General features: G+C 36.2%; 1 protein-coding gene across 1 annotated transcript in view; it reads left to right on the forward strand.

Moving 5' to 3' along the window:
• The window catches only part of VPS13C (vacuolar protein sorting 13 homolog C), a 181617-nt gene extending 163951 nt beyond the window's left edge, over positions 1-17666 (forward strand). Inside the window, exons 75-83 of the mRNA XM_069596314.1 lie at positions 416-491; positions 900-1063; positions 2388-2433; positions 3916-4039; positions 5045-5159; positions 10382-10470; positions 13966-14089; positions 15443-15526; positions 15832-17666. Of these exons, the coding sequence (XP_069452415.1) occupies positions 416-491; positions 900-1063; positions 2388-2433; positions 3916-4039; positions 5045-5159; positions 10382-10470; positions 13966-14089; positions 15443-15526; positions 15832-15933 (924 nt within the window). The 3' untranslated portion in view covers positions 15934-17666. The remainder of the gene's footprint in view (positions 1-415; positions 492-899; positions 1064-2387; positions 2434-3915; positions 4040-5044; positions 5160-10381; positions 10471-13965; positions 14090-15442; positions 15527-15831) is intronic.
• Positions 17667-22417: the final 4751 nt, after the last annotated feature.

Here is a 22417-nt window from a genome sequence, read left to right on the forward strand (position 1 = left end):
GTGGTGAGGGTTTCAGAAGGACAAAGCAAAAAGAATAAATGGGAAAACAAGAGAGCCCAAACTGTGTGGGCTGCTAGTCTTGCTTTCAATGTGGCTTGCTGTAACAGTCTGATGGCACTTGGTCCTGGAAGGCCAATTTCCAATTTTGACTGAAGCCAATGATTTATTCCTCTCCAGTTTTTGTCATCTTAAAGAGTTGACATCTTAAAGGGTTGCTAAGATCATGTGGGTTAAAAGTATCTTCAGACACAATAGGTGTTCCATCAGTTTGGGGATTAGAAGGTGAAAACTGTCAGCACAATGCTGACGTATCTTTGAGATTTTGTATCTTCATGGAAATTCTGAAATACTAGATTCAAAGTCTTAAACGTATTTAAATTTTAAGTAGCAAACTTTTCTTTAAATTTTTGACCAGGGTGCTGTTCAAGGCCCTGAAGAATTTGCTGAGGGGTTAGTAATTGGAGTAAAAAGTCTCTTTGGACACACAGTAGGTATGTATTGCATATTTGTGTGTATGTATATAAATATAATAATTTATATTTTTATAAGTTATTAAATTCGTTGTTTATAAAAATAAATGACTATGTTTAAGAAAAGAGGGTTTTGCTGTATAATAATTGTTCTGAAAGATGAGTTCACTTGTTCTTAAATGGAAAATAATTTGACATTGACCTGCTGAGGTTTTTTTTTTTTTTATGTCATAGATTTGTTAATCGGTGTACTTGCAATAGTTTTATTCCTCTTCTTGCTAAGTGGGAACTGAATACAATCAATATCTGCCTTTTTGTATAGGAGACAGAATTTTAAGCACCTGTTGGTTTCAAGCAGCCACATGCTCTGTATTGTGATAATGCTCTTCAAAGAAACAGTGTGATTTACTTCTCTGGGTCTTTTGATAGGTGGTGCAGCAGGAGTTGTATCTCGAATCACCGGCTCTGTTGGAAAAGGTTTGGCAGCAATTACAATGGACAAAGAATATCAGCAAAAAAGAAGAGAGGAGATGGGTCGGCAGCCTAAAGATTTTGGTGACAGCCTGGCCAGAGGGGGAAAGGGCTTGCTGCTTGTAAGTCTCCTGCAGAATCTTCAAGAAATACTAACTTACAGATACACTTTAGCATATGTACTGGTTGTGTGGCACGTGGAACACTGATTGTAAATAAGTCTGTCAGAGCAACAGTAGTGATAAATTGCACACTTTCTGTTTCCTTTTTTGTTCTTCTTTCCCTTTATCACCATCAGTCTACCCTAACCGCCCACCCCCACTCCAATTCCTAGACTTTGGCACTTGGGCTGGAGTGAAAACTATAATGATGGCAGATTAGCACTAGTGTGGAAGGTGGGGAAGTGGAGCAGAGGAACGTGGAGGTAACTGGAGGGAGAGAGTTGGCTTCAGGTCATCATCAGTCAACCGTTTCTATAGAAGGCAGGTGCACAGGTTACGTGTTATAAACCAGGAACTACCTTTCATTACTTTTCAGTACTATACCATTCAATTATACAGGTAATACATGACTGTCTTCCGTACAAGTAATTATAAGAACTTCCAAGTTATTTTTTTAAGTGAGTAATGGGAACCTAGGTAAGGCTATAAGGTACTCTTTGATTATCCTTCTCCTCTTCCTAGGGGTATCTGATCTTTTCAGTTTAGTATACATCCTTCAGTTATTTTTCTGTGTGATATACAGCTATTTTTAGTTACTAACACTACTTGAAAGTTATGTAAAGAATGCACGAATATTACTTTTTAACTTTTGAAATTAACTCAGTAGACTGTTAACTGCTGTGTTTGTGCCTGTGATTTCTAATGTGTATCGTCTCCTCTAAAGCACTTTACTTGTCAGGTTAGTTGCTGTCCATGAGAGGTCCCTTCATTTTCAGTTTTCCACACTTGCACTAAATTATGGAGTAACTTCATTGGAATTGATAATTAGATCTCTAATTTTCTCAACTCAATAATTTTACTGATATGGAAACTGAGGCTTAAGAGATTGCATCAACTAGAGAATCCCATGGACAGAGGAGCCTAGTGGGCTAATGTCCACTGGGTCACAGTGAGTTGGACATGTCTGCAGTGGCTTAGCATGCATGCACACACATCAACTGGTGATTGGTGTCAGAGTCAGATGTAAAAAATTTTCACCTGCTTTACTCTTCTGTTATAAAGTTCTGCTTCTGTAAAGCGCTTCATTTAATATATGCTATGAGGTAATATTTTAAAAATCAGAGAATTCACTTATATGCGCATATTCTCTGTCAAGTCCTTGTTTTTTTTTTTTTTTTTTTTAAAGTTATTCCTGTAATAATATGTCAGTAGAGACCTCTAGTGGTTGGTTTAAAATTAAGCACCTTCCATTCAGGCTTGACTTGATCTATGATTTCTCTCTTAGGGAGTCGTTGGTGGAGTGACTGGAATAATAACAAAGCCTGTGGAAGGTAGGTTGAGAATGTTTCCTTTCTGTACAAAGTCTGAAGAGTTGATACATGGTAAAAGTAATACATATTATTGTTAGACTGGATTCTGTTGGACTCTCAATAGCAATTGACTTTTTTAAAATCCTAGTTTAAAAAGCACATTCTTTATTCAGTACAATCCCTATCAAAATCCCAGTAGCTTTTTTTCAGAGATTGAGGAACTGATTCTAAAATGTATATGGGAATTCAGGGGAACCCTGGATAGCAAAAACATCTGGGGAAAAAAATAATGAAGTTGGAGGACTTATACTATCCAGTTTTAAAACTTACTGTCAAGTTAAAGTAGCTATGACAGGTGTTGCTGGCATACAGCTACACATATAGATCAATGGAGTAGAATTCATATTCAGAAATATATGTTTATTGTTATGGTCGATTATGTTTTGACAGGGGGGCCAAGATAATTCCATAGAAAAAGAATAGTCTTTTCAACAAACAGTACTGGGACAACTGGATATAAAGATAGAGCTTATATATGTGACCCAGCAATTCCACTCTTAGGTATATATCCAAGGGAATTGAAAGCCTCTGTTTGGTCAAAGCCTTGTACAGAAATGTTTATAAAAATATTACTCATAATAACCAGAATGTAATAGCAAGCCAAATGTCCATCTGCTAATGCATGGATAAACAAAATGTGGTATACGCCATACAAATGGGTTAACATCCATTTGTAAAAAGAAGTCAGGTATTGATACAAGTACAAGATGAATGAACCTTGAAAGCATGATTCTAAGTGAAGAAAAGCCAGTCACAAAAGGCCGCATATTGTATGATTCTATTTGACTAGAATAGGCAAATCCATACAGATGAAATTAGGTTAGTGATTGCCTAGATCTGCAGCATAGGGAGGAAGGAGGTAAACTGCATAGAATTGGGAAGAGGGTTTGGGGAAAAATGGGAAATGATTGCTAATAGGTATGGGCTTTCTTTTTGAAATAATGCAAATTTTCTAAAATTGATTATGGTGATAGTTGCACAGCTGTGAATATACTTTAATGGGTGAATTATATGGAATGTGAATTATATTTTTATAAAGTTCTTATATTTTTTAAAAAGTACACTTCTTGAAAAATCTCCTGATGGTTGGCAATAATAATAATAATAATAATATTTTCTGGTCAATTCTTAGATCCTCCAGTCATAGTTACTAACTAAACCCCTGGATCACTAGCTGTAAAACTTGAGTATGCCTTGGGATTACCTTGGGGGTTTGTAAAAATGCAGATTACTGGCTGGGAGTGGGGCCTAATAATTTTGCATTTTTAATATACTTTGAAAACCACTGTTTTATCACAGGTTAGGACTAAATTTAACCTCTTTAGAATGTCGAATTCTAGGAGCTTCCTGGGTAAAACCATTCGGTATTTGACTTAGACGTTTGTTGAGTTCGAAGTTGCTGATTTTAAAATCTTTATTCTTTCATTGTCTGGTTTTATGAAGGTGCCAAAAAGGAAGGAGCTGCTGGATTCTTCAAAGGGATTGGAAAAGGGCTTGTGGGTGCTGTGGCTCGTCCAACTGGTGGAATCATAGATATGGCCAGTAGCACCTTCCAGGGGATTCAGAGGTGATTAAATGTACACCATGTACAGGCCATGTGTCTATGTGCTGATTGTTGCTGCTGCTGCTGCTGCTAAGTCGCTTCAGTCGTGTCCGACTCTGTGCAATCCCATAGACGGCAGGCAGCCCAACAGGCTCCCCCGTCCCTGGGATTCTCCAGGCAAGAACACTGGAGTGGGTTGCCATTTCCTTCTCCAATGCATGAAAGTGAAAAGTGAAAATGAAATCGCTCAGTCGTGTCCAACTCCCAGCGACCCCATGGACTGCAGCCCACCAGGCTCCCCTGTCCATGGGATTTTCCAGGCAAGAGTACTGGAGTGGGGTGCCATTGCCTTCTCCGCTGATTGTTGCTAGGAGTACATAAGTATGCTAAATACTCTGCCTGCCCTTAAGGACCTTAAAGTCTGATTGAGAGCTCTTACTGGTTCACAAGGTAGAGCTCCCCCAGAGAGGAGTAAGAAGAGGCTTTTTTTTTAATGGCTCAGTTTCTCTTTTATTTGACAAATGGTTATTGGTCCTTACTATATGCCAGGCACTGTGCTAGACACCAGGGATACAAAGAGTGGATGGCCTACTCCCTGCCTTTATTATTAAGAAAAGGTGAGGGAACATGAAGTCAAACTGACCTGGTTTTAATGTTTGTCACATTGTTTTGGCAAATTATTTAAAATTACTGTTTATCAAATATTGATATATTGTGTTACATAGTGGAGCTTCCCTGGTAGCTCAGTTGGTAAAGAATCTGCCTGCAATGCAGGAGACGCAGGTTTAATCCCTGGGTTTGGAAGATCCCCTGGATAAGGAAATGGCAACCCACCCCAGTATTCTTGCCTGGGAAATCCCATGGACAGAGGAGCCTGGCTGGCTACAGTCCCTGGGTCAGGAGAGTCTGACAAGACTCAGCACAGTATTCATGGTTCATGTGTTACATAGTATAGTGGTTCAATCAATACAATGATACGTTTGTTATTTTGAGAGATTCTCATGTGTTTTCTTATATGTACTTACACAGGGTGGCAGAATCAACAGAGGACGTGTCCAGGCTCCGTTCCCCTCGCCTGATCCATGAAGACGGCATCATTCGCCCTTATGACCGACAGGAGTCTGAGGGCTATGACATATTTGAGGTATAAATTCTATTCTTTACCGTCATGAGTGAAATTGAATTTTAAAGATTTCTATGGTCAGAAATCTTCATGGCTGGTTCCTAAAGTTCCTGATTCATGAACTTCTTTAAAGATTACACAGGAAACAATGGTATGCAGGGTAGAATTGGATTATTTGTTTTATTTTATTAGCATAGTGTATTAAATAGGAGTAACTCATCATTTAGTTCTTTTCTGCACAGGATCAAAGCTTTTTAGTGTAAAAAGGATAATGTTGAAAGTAGTCATAGGCTTTATTACTGTTTGTATTGAGCACCTTTCATTTATGTTGTTAAACTTCAGTCCTCTGCTTATAGCTAATTATTGGAATTTCGCTGCTTCCTTTTCTCTCAACCAAATTAATTTATTTGGCCTGTATTGTAAATCTAGATTTATTCAGTAAACAGAAGCTGGAGGAGAGAAAAAAAGATTCTGTACAGTTATAATCTTTTGTTAAAACCTTGAAACTTTTTTGGAATTTTTTTTTGGTGTATATTTTAATTTTAATTTTGTAATGTAAACAACACATACGTAAAATGCTATTCTCTCATGACTAGCTTTCCTCCAAAGTAGAATTTTTAATATTTTTCTACTTTGACTTTAAAATAAAACAACTCTTCATTGTTCTTAGCCTTTGGTTTTTATAGTATGTGATTGCATTTTACCTTTCTGCATGCTTCTAACTTTATTTTCTTTCTTTTTTCTGCCTACACAGCAAGAACTGGAAATACAGGAGTAAATGTTTTGTATACTACTACTTGGTTTCATCCTTAAAAATCAAAACAAATTGTGATATTAATTGACTGTCCTGATTTATTTAGAGTGAGAGTCCACATTCTGATGAAATTATCTTTACATTTCTTACCTCTCTCTGAACTTTTTATTGTAGTGGTTTGGCTACAGATAAAAACTATGATATTCCTGGTAATATTGTACAGGAATAAGAGGTCAATATAAAAGATGAAAAGATACAGGAAATCAACTTTGTTTTACATTTAGTTGGAGGGATACTTTATTGAACTTTTACCATCATCCTGAGAATTTCACCTTTTCTTATGGTATTCATATGCATTTCTGGTAAAGTTGCAAAAAAAAAAAAATAATTGTTATGTCCAATCTGTGTGTTCTTTATATTTATGAGTCCTGCTGATAGAATTACATAACTGTGTTTCATAAATCACCATAAATTTACTCAAGTTATGAAAATAGATTGGGGCATATATTTTAAGAAATGAAGTATCACTTGCTCTTGGCTTCCTTGGTGGCTCTGTGGTAAAGACTTTGCCTGCCAGTGTGGGAAACTCATGTTCAGTCCCTGGGTTGGGAAGATCCCCTGGAGAAGGAAATTGGCCACGCACTCCAGTATTCTTGTCTGGGAAATCCTGTGGACAAAGGAGCTTGGCAGGCCACAGTTTGTGGGGTCACAAAGAGTCAGACACAATGGAACAACAATAGTCAGTTGCTCTGGATCAGTCCCTCAACCTCAAATAAGTATTGGCGCATCAGTTTTGAGAATTTATTCCCTTGTCTCTTTTTCTATTTTTACTTCTCTATACTCTTGCTAGATAAATCGCAATCATTTTCTAATTATGTTATGTACAGTCTTAGCCCTTCGCATTTATACTTTTTAAAAATTAAGTCTTTATTGGTTATGTTTATTTCACAATTATTAGTTATAAAATAGAAGTTGAACATGTAATTAAGCAGATTACTTATGTGGCTTTTGGATTGATAGATGTCTTTATATTTGAAAACCAATCTCTTTTGCTTTTAAATCCTTCAAGAGGATGCATAATCCTAATGGAAACTTTAAAAATATAAACTATGATTTTGAAATTAGCATCCCCAGAGTAAATTTTCAACATGTTATATTTTGATTTCTCTTTTTTCTATAATTGATAAAAATGTTAGATTTAGCAGTATCTTATCTAGCAATTTTCGTGTTTCCTCCCAAAATTGGAAACAAATGGTGAACTTAGATTTATTGTGTTTTACACTTAAAGAGAATAAAGCTGTTAACATACAACTGTTCAGTTTCATTATATATTTTTAAACTATAGTTATCAAAATAATAAAGTAAATACTTCATATTTGAAGCAAGCACTTTAAAGAAGAATTTGCGGCCCCACCAACTGTACCCCACCAGCCTCCTCTGTCCATGGGATTCTCCAGGCAAGAGTACTGGAGTGGGTTGCCATTCCTTCTCCAGGGGATCTTCCTGACCCAGGGATGGAACCCAGGTCTTCTGCATTGCAGGCAGATATTCTTTACCGTCTGAACCACCAGGGAAGCTTCCTATTTGAAACAAGCACTTTAAAATAGAAGAATGACATCCAAAGACTAGCCTAAAATTGTAGCTGACAAACTTTTTTCGTGCCTAGATAATTGAGGGTTGGCAGAAATGGCGCCTCATATACAGTTTCTATGAGAATCAAGCACAGTAACTAATTCAAGATTCTGTCTTAAATCATCACTAATAATTATTCTTTCTTCTTAGGTAAAAGTAGTATTTTTCAGTTTTCCTGGAAATATTACTTATACAATCTTAATGAGACTTCTGGGAAATTTTTCCTTTATTGTTTACATTTTGATTGTGTAGCTCTTTACAGTGTTCCTTTCCTCATGATTTCCCTGTTTTCCAACCGCATGTCAGTAAGCACAAAACTTCAAGAAACTTTATTATTTTAGCTAAGTATAGTCATTGTGTGTGATTTAGTAGTTTCGTTAAGATATGAGAACTGGAAGAAATAGAATGATTATACATTAAAAGAGCTTGGTAACTCTTTTCCACGAGTAGCAAGGGTAGGCATGGATAGTTAAGAAATTTAGGCTGTTTCATCCCTTACTATCTTGCTGTAATCAGTTAGTTAGGAACAAAGTATTTGATTATCTACACTGTGCTGGATATCCAAATGAAACGAGACTTCTGTCCTTAAGGGACGAAGTATAACAAAATGTGTAAATACTGAAGAGCATTAGAGGGTAAAATTATGTCCTCCTTAGTGCTTATTATAATATGGGTACATTCTAAATAATTTGGGAATCTTTGGATTTACCCCCTTTTCTTTTCTTCTGAGTATTGCTCTGCATTCTTTAAGAGTGAGCTTTGAAACTTACTGAATTATATTCTGTGTTTTCATAGAAATCAATATACTCTTCTACCTATCCTCTCTTCTCCCAGGATAATTGCCATCTACACACATACACACACTTACACAGAAACATATATGAAATTTATATATATATGTATAGCCAGTTTTTGTTTAATATTTATCTTGCTTCCCATAGTTAATAATTATATAATATTTAAAATGGACTTCCTTGCTTTTTTGTCTTCATTATATTTTTCCTGGTTCTTAGAAATGCTTCATTTTTAATTCTTGCATTATCTATTGAGCTAACTTTACCTCATATATTTGACTATTCTCAATTCTTGACATTAGAGCTGTTACCATTATTTTACATTAATGACACTATGATACTATATATATGTTTAATATATTTTACATTAATGATACTATGATACTATAATGATGTAATAAACATCATTATACACATTGCTTTTTCATATCTTGTATTATTTCCTTTGAATTTACTTGAAAAAATTGAATGCTTTTGCTAAATATTATAAATTATTCTAGTTGCATTTTTGGGAAGGAAGAGTGAATATTTTATAAACTCATCTGCCATAGAGACTGAATCTCAGAGTGTAGTGGGTTTCAGAAGTGCTGAAAACTAGGTTTCTGTAATGTGTTATGGTGGTAAAATATACTTTAAAAGCTTTAGTTTTTTAAAGTACAAAGTTTATAACTAATGAAAATGCATACAAGATGGTGGAAGATTGAAAGTGAGTAGTATTGTACATTTCATCTCAAATCTAAATATTTTCACATATTTAAACTTCAAGGCTGAAAACAAACATACTAAATGGTTACATTCATTTATATTCATTTTAGAGGAATTAAGGTATAAATATGCAAAGATATTAGTTGGTTCACACAAGGAAGATGTGAAACAAGTAACTGGTAAACTTCACTTCTCTCTGAGATTCGTTCTGGAGTTGAGACGTCCATTCTGAGGTTGAGACTCCCTTTCTTTAGGGATTCATCTTTGTTGTTCATGGCTTTTCATAATTGGTCAAAGAATGACTGGGAACCAAGGATCTTTAAAAAAAAATTGTGTATTTTACTATTGAAATAATAAACAAGTGTGCTTTCTCTGCTTGTGATTATTATTGATTATATTATCCTTTTGATAATATTGATGTATTCTTGGTTATAAATTGTTATTATCTTATTTGTTAGGTATGTTTATGTTTTATATTTTCTAATTTTTAATTATGCATTATATATAATGTCAATAATATTTCATTAGCATTAATTGTAAATGTAACTTTATTGATATTTAATGTTTGTTGATTGAGGTCACAATAGTTTTGAGATAATTAAAAAATGTATTTTAATGTGCTACTATTTATACTTGAATTATTTTATGCTTGTAATTGTATTCAGAAATAAATTGTGCCAGCTGTTTGAAATCTTAGAAATTCTTCATGTTTGTATTAAGATTGCCTTTAAGTTTTCTTTTCTACCAGGAATATAATTCTAGTACATGCTTGTACTCCTCATGTGTGTTTAATATATAAGACCAAATATTCAATAATATTATCTTGAAATTTTATTATTTTTATTATTGTAGATCAGTGGTTCTTAACCTTTGAGAAGGATAACAGACCCCTTTAAAAATCTGATGAAAAATATGAACTGTCCTCTGGAAACAAGTTCAGAAAAACATTTTCAAAAGTTTGTATTTTTTTTTATAGTATTTCATAGGCCTTCCAAAGTCCTTCTAAGGACCCCAGCTTAAGGACCTCTGGAATGTTAATGTCCAGTTTTATACTAGTGTTGGTTCATATAAATGAAATTTGTGATTATTTCTGGTAAAACTATTTAAAAGTTTCAGAATTATCACGCAACAAAGTGTATTTTATTAGAAGATTGCTTAGTAAGCATTTAATAGTTACTTGACTTTTAAGGCTCAGTGAAAGTTTATTTATAGAAATGCTATGAACATTTTTCTAGCTTCATGTAGAATTGTGCTTTTGGTTTTAATAATTTTTTCCTAACTGGCACTAATATAGAGTACTGGAAATACTGTTCAGATGCATGTTACAACACAAATCTTGAGTCTTCTTTTCTTTTCAGAATCATGTCAAAAAGTTAGAAGGAGAGACTTACCGATACCACTGTGCTATTTCTGGGAACAAGAAGGCAAGCCTTATGGTTACAAATAGGTATTGACTTCAAGTGACATCTTTTCAAATGCTAAATGTATATATTATAAGAATTTTGGAGACGAAAATGACAGTGGATTTAGATAACTATGCTTCAGCTGCAAAATGTTCACTGTTGTTGTTTAGTCACTAAGTCATGTCTGATTCTTTGTGACCCCATGGACTGTATCCTGCAAGGCTCCTCTGTCCATGTGATTTCCTAGGCAAGAATGCTGGAGTGGGTTACCATTTCCTTCTCCAGGAGATCTTCTTGATCCAGGGATCGAACCCGCATCTTCTGCATTGGCAGGTGGATTCTTTACCCCTGAGCCACCTGGGAACCCCTGTTCATTGTCATAGAATCACAGAAATTCAGGTCTGGATGGTTCATTCGAGATCATCTGTTCTGACCTTCTCGTTTTGGAGATGCTGATACTGAGACTAAGCATGGTTTAGAGGCTTAACCAAGTTACACAAGTTCTGAGAGACAGAATCAATTAGAGTTTGTAAGTACAGTAGTGATACTTTTGTATGTTAACTGTATATCCAGTTATGGAGGATGAATTTACTTTTTCTCACTAGGTTTTATTTTGGATGTTGAACATACCTTTTTAAAAGTATGTTATTATATCTTTGTGTTCCATTTTCTTTCTAAATATTTTGGGAGTGGTGGATAATTTTTCCCAATAAAAGAACTTGGACTAAACTACTAAGTTTATTTTCCTGAGATCTACCCTATATCACGTATTCTAATTATAGATAAATAATTTTCAAAACATTTTAAGTTATGTATTTTTTAGAACTAAAGCAAAGCACTTAGACTAGGTAACATTTATATATTAGATTTCTTTCTACTGCATTTAAATGTATTTAGGTGAGAAGGAGAGAAAGGAAAACTTTAGAATTCAGGCTTAAATCTACAAACTGTTTCTAAGAGAGAGTTAGCTAGTCCTCTGATTTGCCCATTAATTAAGTCAAAATACTCACAAAACAATCTAAAGAGTACTTTTTATACTTTTTATGTAATTCCATACTAAGCAATGGAAACCCATCTTTTGGGGATTGAATGTAATATTTTAGTAGTTGTTTGATTTAGGCATTTGGTAGGAATATTAACATGTACATTATACAGCTATATTTCTTCAAGTAAGTTGAAAAATCATAGTAATTTCAAATCATAAGTAGAAAAATCATAGTAATTTTAAATCGGATCACTTGTAGAGATTTTCAGGAGATAATTAGTAAAATAACATTCCTGACCAGCACAGTGAGTTACTTTCCCTTAGGTATGAAGAGGCAACCTTTAGAGACCAGGGTTGGATGACTGGATATGAAAGAAAAGGGAATACCAGATGACTTTGCTGGTTTTGGGCTTGAGTACCATTTACAGTAGTTTGGCAGAAAAGATGATGACTTGTTTCCATTTTGAACTTAATAAGTTTGACATAGCTTTGAGATATCAAAGTAAAGGTCAAGGAGAGGTGTAGAAATAGGTATAGGTGTAGATACTTGGAGTTTGGATAAAGATCTGGAGTGGAGATCCAAGAGACCACCCTGAGAGAATGTGGTATTCAGAAGACCAAGATGTGGACTCCGGGAATCGTGGTGCAGGAGGGAAGAAAGTGAAGGAGGTTCAGGGCAGCAGGAGGACAGTAGCATTGTCGAAATGGTCAAGAGCAGAGTTTTAAGACAGTCAATGGTGAATTGCATTTGATGCAGTGATTTGTGTTAGTTATCTTTAACTCTTATCTCTCTCTTCTGATTCTCTACTAGGCAGGAGGCTGGGGGTAGGGGAGCTGGAGTCCACTTCCTAAAGACTGTTTGGAATGGGTAGGGGTGTTGGAGGTTGTCACAGTGATTGGAGGCACTGCAGGCACTTGGTAGGCTGAGGCTCTGAGTGCTGCACTTCCTATAGTGCTCGACACAGTCCCAAATACACCCACAATTTCAGGAGTACCTGTGCAGAAAGATACAGTGTCCAGGGTCTATATCAGTCCTTACCCCATCAGTCACTGAGTTCATTCACCCCTACCTTCTAAACATCTAAAATCTATCTTTTTCTTCTTCTCACAGCCACCACCTTAAATGAGGCTCTCACTGTTTCCTAACTGGACTATTACGGTCCCTTCCCACCTTCGTTGTCTATCCCATCTCTCCTGCGCTGGCCATGACTCTTCAATAAGAAAATGTATCATATCATTTCCATCATCTGTAGATTAAAGTCAGAATTTCTTAACAACCTCTGCTACCCGCTCAACCCCACCTGCCAAAAAAGAAAAAAAGCCTTCAAGAGCTGGCACCAAGCTAATTTTCTCGCCTCTGTATATGTCTGGTGCCCCAGCTGCAGACCTCTACATTCCTCAGATAAATCTTGCTGTGTTGGTACTGCCGTACATGTTACTGCACTCTTCCCTCTGTCTAAAGTTTCCCTTTCCTACCTGGAAGACTGCCTCCTTTCAAGAATCAGCTCCTCCCCTACCCACTTTATCAACAGTCAGTCCCTCCCTCCTGTGCGCCAAGAGAATTTTCCACACACTCCATTAGTATTCTTGGGCTTCCTTTGTGGCTCAGCTGGTAAAGAATCTGCCTGCAATGCAGGAGACCTGGGTTCAATCCCTGGGTTGGGGAGATCCCTTGGAGAAGGGAAGGGCTACCCACTCGAGTATTCTGGCCTGGAGAATCCCTTGGACTGTGTAGTGCATGGGATCACAGAGAGTCGGCCGTGACTGAGTGAATTTCACTTCCCCTTTTAGCCTATAAATACCTCTCAAGTAGAAAGCTGGGTCTTTGTTTCTCCAGCACCGTGCACATTCGTAGATTCAACAGCTCTCCTTTCCTAGTTTTGCTTTCTGTTACAGAAACTTTGGAATCAAGTATAGTTATATCAGTACCTAATCTGAATCACACACTGGGAAATCAATGTGGATGCCCTTTAAGGATTCTGTGATTTTTTTTTTTTCTTTAATTGCTGTTGAGTAAAATGAGCTCCTCACTCTGTGATATAGTGCATCAATATTAAAATGTTCAAACCTGATATTTATTCGTAGGCCTAACGTGAATCTTTGCTGACGTTTGAGGTTTGTGACATTTCTTTCCTGATTAGAAGGCATACATGATTGACAGTAAAAAGCAATTAATAATTTTCCAAGTAAAACATTTTCAGGGGCTTCTGCCTTTATTACTTCCTGGATGAAAGTACAGCCTGTTCCTTATGTGTTTTAAAGAGAATGATTTCAGTTTTCTGCTCAGTTTTTTAAAAATGACACTTTCCTGAATTTTGCAAGATTGGCAGAAGGGGGATTTTTGAAGTTCTGCTATGTTAGTTGTGCTATGTTTGCTCTTTATTTGACAGTTATCTTTTTTTTGTTGTTAATGTGAAGCATACTTTTTTTCAGTGTGCCAGGTTATATTGCTTACTAAGCAAGTAATATCTATGGCATCTAGTAGAGGGAAATATTAGAACAATTAACCGTCTTTATCAATACCTATATATTTCTGTTTCCTTTTGCAAAATAGGCGAGTTTTGTGTATAAAGGAAGTTGAAATCCTAGGCCATATGTCCGTAGACTGGCAATATCCATTTGAAGATTTTGTACAGTCTCCCACTGTCGATGGAAATCTGCTCAAAATATCAGTTGAGGTAAGGAAACATGAATCACACACCTTTAGAGTCAAAAATTTGTTAAATGAATAGAAACCAGGAGTGCTTTCTGACTCTGGTTTTACAGTTAACTGCATAAAGTATTTGAAGGATTATTATTATTGTCATATGCTGAAAAGTAAAGGAAAATGTAATTTGTGTTCTGTACTTCGTTTTCTGGCAGTCCTTGATTGCACTGAGTGAATTAAATCTGTTCACTAAAAGAGTTAGGTTCCTTTTTGGTAGAAGAATGGAAGTGAATAGAAGTGGGGTTTTTTTATTTGTTTGTTTTACTTCATATGGATATAATTTTGCTATAATATAAAATACTCCTGGGAAGATTCCCTGTTTTAGGATTTAAGGAGATTATTATAAACATTATGTCTAGAACACTTACATTTAGTAATGTTTGGCATTTATAGAAGACAAATGCATTTTAAGTATGTAATAATGCTTTCATGTCTTTTCCTCTCCATTTTCTGTGGAAAAACTTTTTAATTGTATAGCAAGTAATTAGCAAAAATGATACCCTATCTTTTGCTTAATTCTCAAACTCATTTTACTTTGTAATGTATAATTTTTCTTATATGTGATATAATTCTATTTTTACCCTTTTTAAAAAAAAGTAGAAATTGTTATTCCAAAGATGGTAATTTCTATATTTTTTCCTAAGCAATAATTATGTTATCTCTATTACTGAAACTATCTGAAAAATGCTTACTGAATTATAAAATTCAATAGTTAGAGATGTAAGTACTATTATCCTTTATGTTTCCTTTCTTTTCAAAGAAGTTTACAAGTAAAAGAAACCACTTATGAAACCACACCATTTTGTATTTCAGCCTTACCTCATTGTAGAGTTTCAGAACTGAAAGAGTACCTTGGTATATGAAACATAGTTTTCAGACCACTGAAAGACTGTTTCTTTCCTGTCAGTATGCATGTATATTACAGTTCTCTCAGTTATCACTTTCCTTTCACATCAGTGGTGAGAATTGACTCGGTGTACAAATTTTATTTAGCCAAGGAAATAAAGGGAGGGTTTTTGATTTGTCAGATGTGATGAGTTATTAAGTGGTATCTCTGTGTGCTATTTATCATAACCTGCAGAAAGCCATCATTTTATGCAGATAGATGTATACTCATCCAATTTCATAAATTCTAACAACTCACATATGGAGTCACTATCCTTGTATCAAAAATGATTTATTTCTTATCAGACCTGAATATGTGTATTTGGTTAGTCTGCTGATTATAAAATAGAATTGACATGTAAGTGCTCAATTAAAGGTTATAGGTTTTTTTCCTTTCCCCATAATAATTTCTTTCCTGTCATTATTTGTTTTAAAACAGAGACAAGGTCTGTTCCAAAAAAAAGATAGTGCCAGTCAAGGATACATTCAGAAAATTTACCTGCGGGATACCACCACAGCAGAGGTAAATGATTTATTTTAAAGAATGCCCCCTCCTTTTTTTAGCTGAAAGACAAAAAAAAAAAGAAAAAAAAAATCTGTTATAATTAGCAACAGTCATTACTTTTCCCAAAAGATCTTCAAGTTAAAGCTTTGGATGGATATATAAACTTGGAATAATATGTTGTGGGCAGACTGGTCTTAGCATGACACGTACTGACTGTGTATTCTTCCTTTTGGACCTGTGTGGGCAGCTCTGTACCCTTAAGCTCTCCACCATGTGAGCCTGTACTTGTGTTTACCATTTGTGATAAATATTTTGTTTTCCAGAGAGCATGTCATGCCATTGAGGAAGGACAGTCAATGAGACACCAGCAAAAACTGATGAAGCAATCATCACTGAGAATTCTCAGGCCCAAAGTACTGTCCTAATCACAGATCCTAGGGGCTGCTGCTGGGAGAAAAACCAATCACCATCTTGTCTGTACACCACTCTTTGTTATCTTGCTAAAGAGAATTTTTCACGGAATCCTTTAATTTTGGAATTCTTTTCTAGAGTAATTCATTTTCCAGCTCCCCTAGTTTTGGCTCCCAGTTTGGCTGTGTGTTTGATAGCAGTCCATGTCTATACTTAAAGAAATACCACTTTAAATTTAGAGTGAAATTTCCGTGAATGTTAAAATTGTGGAACAAGGGTAATAAACTTGTTTTTAATTAAAATCCCTACTAAAAAATAAGAAAGGAGCTTAGAAGGACTAGTTTTCTCTGAGAGCTTTTTAGACAATTATGTCTTTGGACAAAATGTATATTTTGTTCAGTAATTGAACTGATGTAACATTTTTGGTAAACTGAGTGGTTGACTTAAGAAAAACCATTGAAGGGAGAAATGACATGTTTCTTTCTTTCTTTTTTTTTTTTCCAGGAAAACATTACTTTCTCTTAATACAAACATGTCTTGCTCTGGTGCTTATTTTTCTTCCTTGCACTATAATATAAAGACAAATGGAAATAAAACCTTAAAATATCTGTACTCTGTTCTCTGGAAGTTTGGGGTATTATTTACATGAACTTATGTGGCACAATTGTAATGTGCTGATGCATGAAAATATCGCACTTTAAGTTTTTCAAGTCAGGCATGAAAAATTGAATATTTTTATATACCTAGAACTTGTTTTTATAAGTTGAAAGATTTTTAGGGGCATCATAACTTAACACTTAATTTTAACACATACCTAGAAATGTATTTTTGAATACTTTTGTAGGAAGAATGAAAAATCTCTAGTTGCTTTATATATGAATGAGGCATCTGGCAACACTGTGGGGAAATCATTGGTTGATGCTCGCTCAGTTCATTTTTGTTCTTTCTGCACCTTGTTTATGCTGGTTAGAGATGCACTGCCTATTAAAGCTTTTTTAAAAATGCTCAAAAGTTTTTCATTTCCGTGGATGAATCCTAAAATTTACTCATGTTTTTTAACATGACGTTTACTTAAAGTCACTGAAATGAAATGAAGTTGTGCGCAAACTTGGTTTGCTCTGTTTTGTTGAGATGTGTGGTAACATTTCTACTATCCTTATTCATGTGTTTTAAGACTGGCCTTAAAACTTTAAGAAATTTTCCTAAACTTACTGTAGGCTCTAAAACAAAGGGTATAATAACTAATGCCCTAAATATTTGATTCAGTATTGTGGTCTTGGCCTTTTCAACATCACTTTTTTTCTGTCAAGAAACTTTTAACTTTAAGCAGATACTTTTTGTATCAGTGATTAATTGCAGTTTATTCAAGTGTACTTATATTTTGTGTCTTTAAAAGTGACTTAATCAGGAATTTGAGATATCTAGTTATATTTTTCATAAATCACAGCTATTCACAATATCCTGAATATTAAAGTAATTATATTGTATTGATGGCATGTACAAAACATTGAACTAAGAAAAATTAATTTATAGAAACCCAGAAATTCATCATCTCAGTTGGCTTAGAAATAAACTTCCAAATATTTGTACTGTTTATGTTTGATTTAATCCCCTAGGTGAGAAGTAATTCATTAGCAAAGTCTAATAATGTCTTTTGTGTTTTTTAAAATGCTTTGGGAGTCAACTGCTTGTATATGAACTATTGAGAGAAATTAAACATTTGGTACATTGTTTGCAGGTGTGAAAACCTTGTGGGTTTGTGTTTCATATTCAATAATATTTGCGTTTACTTTTTGTGACATATTAGATTAATAGTTATGGGAAGCTTTTTAAAAATTTTTATTGAAGTATAGTTGAATTATAATGTCATGTTAATTTCTGCTGTACAACAAAGTGACTCAGCTTATATATATACATATATATTCTTTTTCATCTTCTTTTCCATTATGGTTTGTCATAGGATATTGAATATAGTTCTTAAGAGCTTTCAAAGATGCTAAGCAGGAGAAGGTTTTTCCTGGGGATATGGATCTTCAGTGCTGAGAGAATACAGAGAACTGATGTGACCGTGGACCTGCCTGCCACATTGAGAATTTATAGCTTCATTTGCTCTGTCCATGCTTTCTATCAGTCACCAACTGGAGATGCCAAGGATATTGGGGCTCGCGCACTCCTGGGAGACAGGGAGGTCCTCTGATAGCCGACTTGGGCTTGAAGACTCCTCAGTGGCTTTACAGAACCTTTCTTAGACCACTCGGCAGTCTGGGAGGCTTCCACACAGTCTGTCTCTGTCTCTCTGTTTTTGCTTTTTTATCTCCCACCCTTCACCCCATCCCACTGGGATCTCAGACTACAGGTCTGAAGGCTCTCGCAGTACTGGGTTATCCACTATGAAGAACAGGTGCTGGCTGAGGAATGTAGCAAAACCGGGGCCATCAAAATGAAAAAAAAGGACAAAAGATTCAAGATTCATAGGAAAAGTGTGATCTAGGATATTAACGCATATATATGAAATATAGAAAGATGGTACTGACAATCCTAGGGTGGACTTCTTTACATGTGTTTCGTGATTTAGTATTGTTTTTATTTTGAATTATGTGTAAGGGAGGGGACTGTCACCCTTTTGGTGCTGTGGGTCTCTAAGTGCATTGATGTGGTGCTCCCTGGACATCTGTATTTTTAACAGGGTTCCATGTGTTATTTCTAAGATGTAACTGGGACTAAAAAAATTAATACTGTGGATTTAAGTAATCAAACTCTTGAAGAACTCTGCAGGTATCAATGCCAGTTAAATCACAGAACTGCAGTTACTGCCAGAGCTAGAAGAATCATCTCTTTACCGGGGAGAAAACCAAAGTTGGTTTTAATATATAAATTTTTATTTGTTTTTGGTTGTGCTGGGTCTTTGTTGCTGCTTGGGCTTTTCTCTAGTTGGAGCATGCAGGCTTCTCATGGCGGTGGCTTCTCTTGTTGCAAAGTACAGGGTGCAGGGAGCATGGGCTTCCGTAGTTGCGACACATGTGCTCAGTAGCTGCGATTCCCAGGCTCCAGAGCACAGGCTCAGCAGTTGAGGCCCGCAGGCTTAGTTGCTTGGTGGCATGTGGAATATACCCAGATCAGGGATCATACCCATGTCTCCTGCACTGGCAGGTGAATTCTTTACTAGTGGGCCCCCAAGGAAGCCCAAAACCAAAGGCTTTTAAGGGGTAGGAGATTATTCTGGAAATTTGTAAGGATTTGGAGATTATTCTAGAAAGCTAAGCACTGAAGAAATGATGTTTTTGAACTGTGGTGTTGGAGAAGACACTTGAGAGTCCCTTGGACTGCAGGGAGATCCAACCAGTCAATACTAAAGGAAATCAGTCCTGAATTTTCATTAGAAGGAGTGATAACTGAAGCTGAAACTCCAGTACTTTAGCCACCAGATGTGGAGAACTGACTTGTTGGAAGAGACCTTGATGCTAGGAAAGATTGAAGGCGGGAGGAAAAGGAGATGACAGAGGATGAGATGGTTGAGTAGTATCACCGACTCGATGGACATGAGTTTGCGTAAGCTCCGGGAGTTGATGGACAGGGAAGCCTGGCGTGCTGCAGTCCATAGGGCTGCAAAGAGTTGGACACGACTGAGCGACTGAACTGAGGAGATTATTCATATTAAAATGATACATCCTTGAGGGGCAAGCCCCTGTGGTTGAGAATCACTGCAAGGATGACGATTAATACTGATGAAAGTGGGTTCTGTATTGTGTGTGTATGTTGGCTCTGAAAAGAAATTTGAGACTCCCTGGGCCAGAGGGAGCCCATTTATCTTAGTAATTGAGCATATAGTAGAACTTATGCTTACTGTTTCTGAATTTAATACTCAACACTGAGTTTCTTTTTGAACTGAGAAAGCCTTTGGAAACAAATTTTGTATGTTTTTTACATATTGCAGACCTTCAGTCCCTTACCTACATTCACAAAGCTCTGAAAGACAAAACGTTTTTTTATGAGTTTATAGCAGAGACATTTGACAGCAAAATCTGAACTGAACTGATATGAGGCTATTGTGGTCTTAATTCTATTTATGTCAATGAGTTTGTCTGTAGCAAAATTAATGTATTTGATTTTGGGATGCCACTCCAGACTTTCTTGGAGGTATACCAGCTCTGTGACATATGAAACATACTGCCTTTCTAAAATTTGAAAAATTCTGTATTGTGAGATACATCTGGTCCCAAGGGTTTCAGATAAATTATAGGTCTGTATAACCTCAAAATTATCTGTTTATTAAAGCTCCATCCCGAGTTTTGGAAACATCATACAACAATAGGAGAAGCCATGAAGAATCACAGAATTTTCTTCCCTCTTCAGACCATGTCAATGTTGCATTTCAGTTTTGCTGGCAAATTGTTTTGGTGAAGAATTCAAAGTAATTGGTGTCATCATATAGGAGATTGGAACATTACTATGGTTTCTGTCCCCTTCTCTGTTAATTATGTAAACATCTGGTGAACAAAATGTTTTTAGGATTGACCCCTATTGCAAAAATAATTAGAATGGTAATGAAACAAGCCAACATGATCCTTTAGGGTGATAAAGGAGATAGGGCAAGAGGAGAAGGGGGCAAAAGATGATGAGATGGTTGGATGGCATCACTGACTCAATGGACATGAGTTTGAGCAAACTCTGGGAGATGGTGAAGGACAGGGAAGCCTGGTGTGCTGTGGTCCATTGGGTCGCCAAGAGTTAGATACGACTGGGCAACTGAACAACAAGGATGATAGCATACACTAAGATAGTAGTGAACACACACTTTACGCTTCACCAGAGATTGCTGCTGTGAATCAGTTAAGCATGCACTTACTGAGGGTTTAAATTAAGAAGCCACACTTGCACAGGACGCATCTCCCTTCTCTATGGAGCTCTTTTAGAGATTCTTAACCCACGTTGACACTTCTGATCAAATCTTACTTCATTCAATTCAGGCTGATTCACACTTTCAAAAGTAGTAGGGAAGGAAAGGGAGGGGGGCACGAATTAGATATTAACAGAGTTAAATTTTCATTAAAAATTTCCTGGACTCTGCAGTCATTCAAGTATCGGCAGCTGTGTAGATTTTTTTTTTTTCTTTAAGCCAAGATAAGGGAGTCATACTTAGTTGTAAGGTCTGTATGACATTTTAATATATCTGGAATTATTGACTGTGCAGGAAATAACTGCTTGCCTGTGTAAAGATTCCTTTGTTTAAAGCTTAGAGACCTAGAAAATGCTCCTTTGGAACTGACCCCAAATGAACAGAGCGGAAATTTTGCATGATGGTTATTACAGTCCAGATGGTGAATGGTTACTATTAAAAACACTGTTTTGTAGAGGTCATGAAGACTGATCACCCATGACTCAGACTGGTGAATAAGAATGTATCGCCCCTTCTATTTAAAATTAATGACTCAAATCAATTAATGTTGAATTATAATGCAGCTCTTTTAGAAGCACCAATAATGCTTGCTTTTATGTCAAATGGATTAATTTTTAATTAGTATTATCATTCACTTTTTAGAAAAAGTAATTCCCTTGGCAGTCTTTGTTTTAGTTGTACTTAAATGTGCACAATTATAATAGTCCGTGGTTGAAGGTCCTTACATTAAGCATAACTCTGCTTTCCTGTGGCTTCCGTCTGTTGAACTCAGTCCCAATCCTTGGGGCCATGAGAGTAAGAATGACTTTTTATATAGACAAAGCCCAGTTAATAACTAATCTTTCCTCTCCTGGCTGGTGTCCTTCTCATGGGATGCATTCCCCCCAGCAGTACATACGTATTAATATTTCAGAGAGAAGAAATACAGGTTTGTTTTCTGTGAAAGAATGTTCCTTAAACTCTGAGAACTTTCAATTTTACAATAGAAGACTTGGAAACCATTTACTGTCTGTCTGCTGTGTGCTAAATCACTTCAGTTGTGTCCGATTATTTGTATCCTTATGGACTGCAGGCTGCCAGGATCCTCTGTCCATGGGATTCTCCAGGCAAGATTACTAGAGTGGGTTTCCATGCCCTCCTCCAGGGGATCTTGTAGCCCAGGGATTGAACCCGCTCCTCTTAAGTCTCCTGCACTGGCAGATGGATTCTTTATCACTGAGCCACCTGTAAAGCCTGCTAGTTCCCTGACCAGGGTTCAAACCCAGGCCCCCTGCACTGGGAGCATGGAATCTTGGCCACCCATTTATTGGGACCACCAGGGAAGTCCCAATAAGTGATTGTTTAAAACAGTGACTGTTTATAAGTAGAAGCCTGTATATGGAGGCACTGAGTAATAGAATTGAAGGCTGATCTCAGGTCCATTCATTCAGCACATCATGTAAGTCTTCAAGTTCTCATCTCTTTCTACCTAAACCATCCCTGATTAGACATAAATTCAGGTCATCCCATCATCTTGATGGCCCTCCCCTAAACACAACAGTTAATCCATGTCTCTCTCAGATAATGTACCTGTTACCAGAGACTACTTAGGCAGAGTGGTA

This window comes from Ovis canadensis, chromosome 7 (genome assembly GCF_042477335.2).
Source record: "Ovis canadensis isolate MfBH-ARS-UI-01 breed Bighorn chromosome 7, ARS-UI_OviCan_v2, whole genome shotgun sequence".
NCBI lineage: Eukaryota > Metazoa > Chordata > Mammalia > Artiodactyla > Bovidae > Ovis > Ovis canadensis.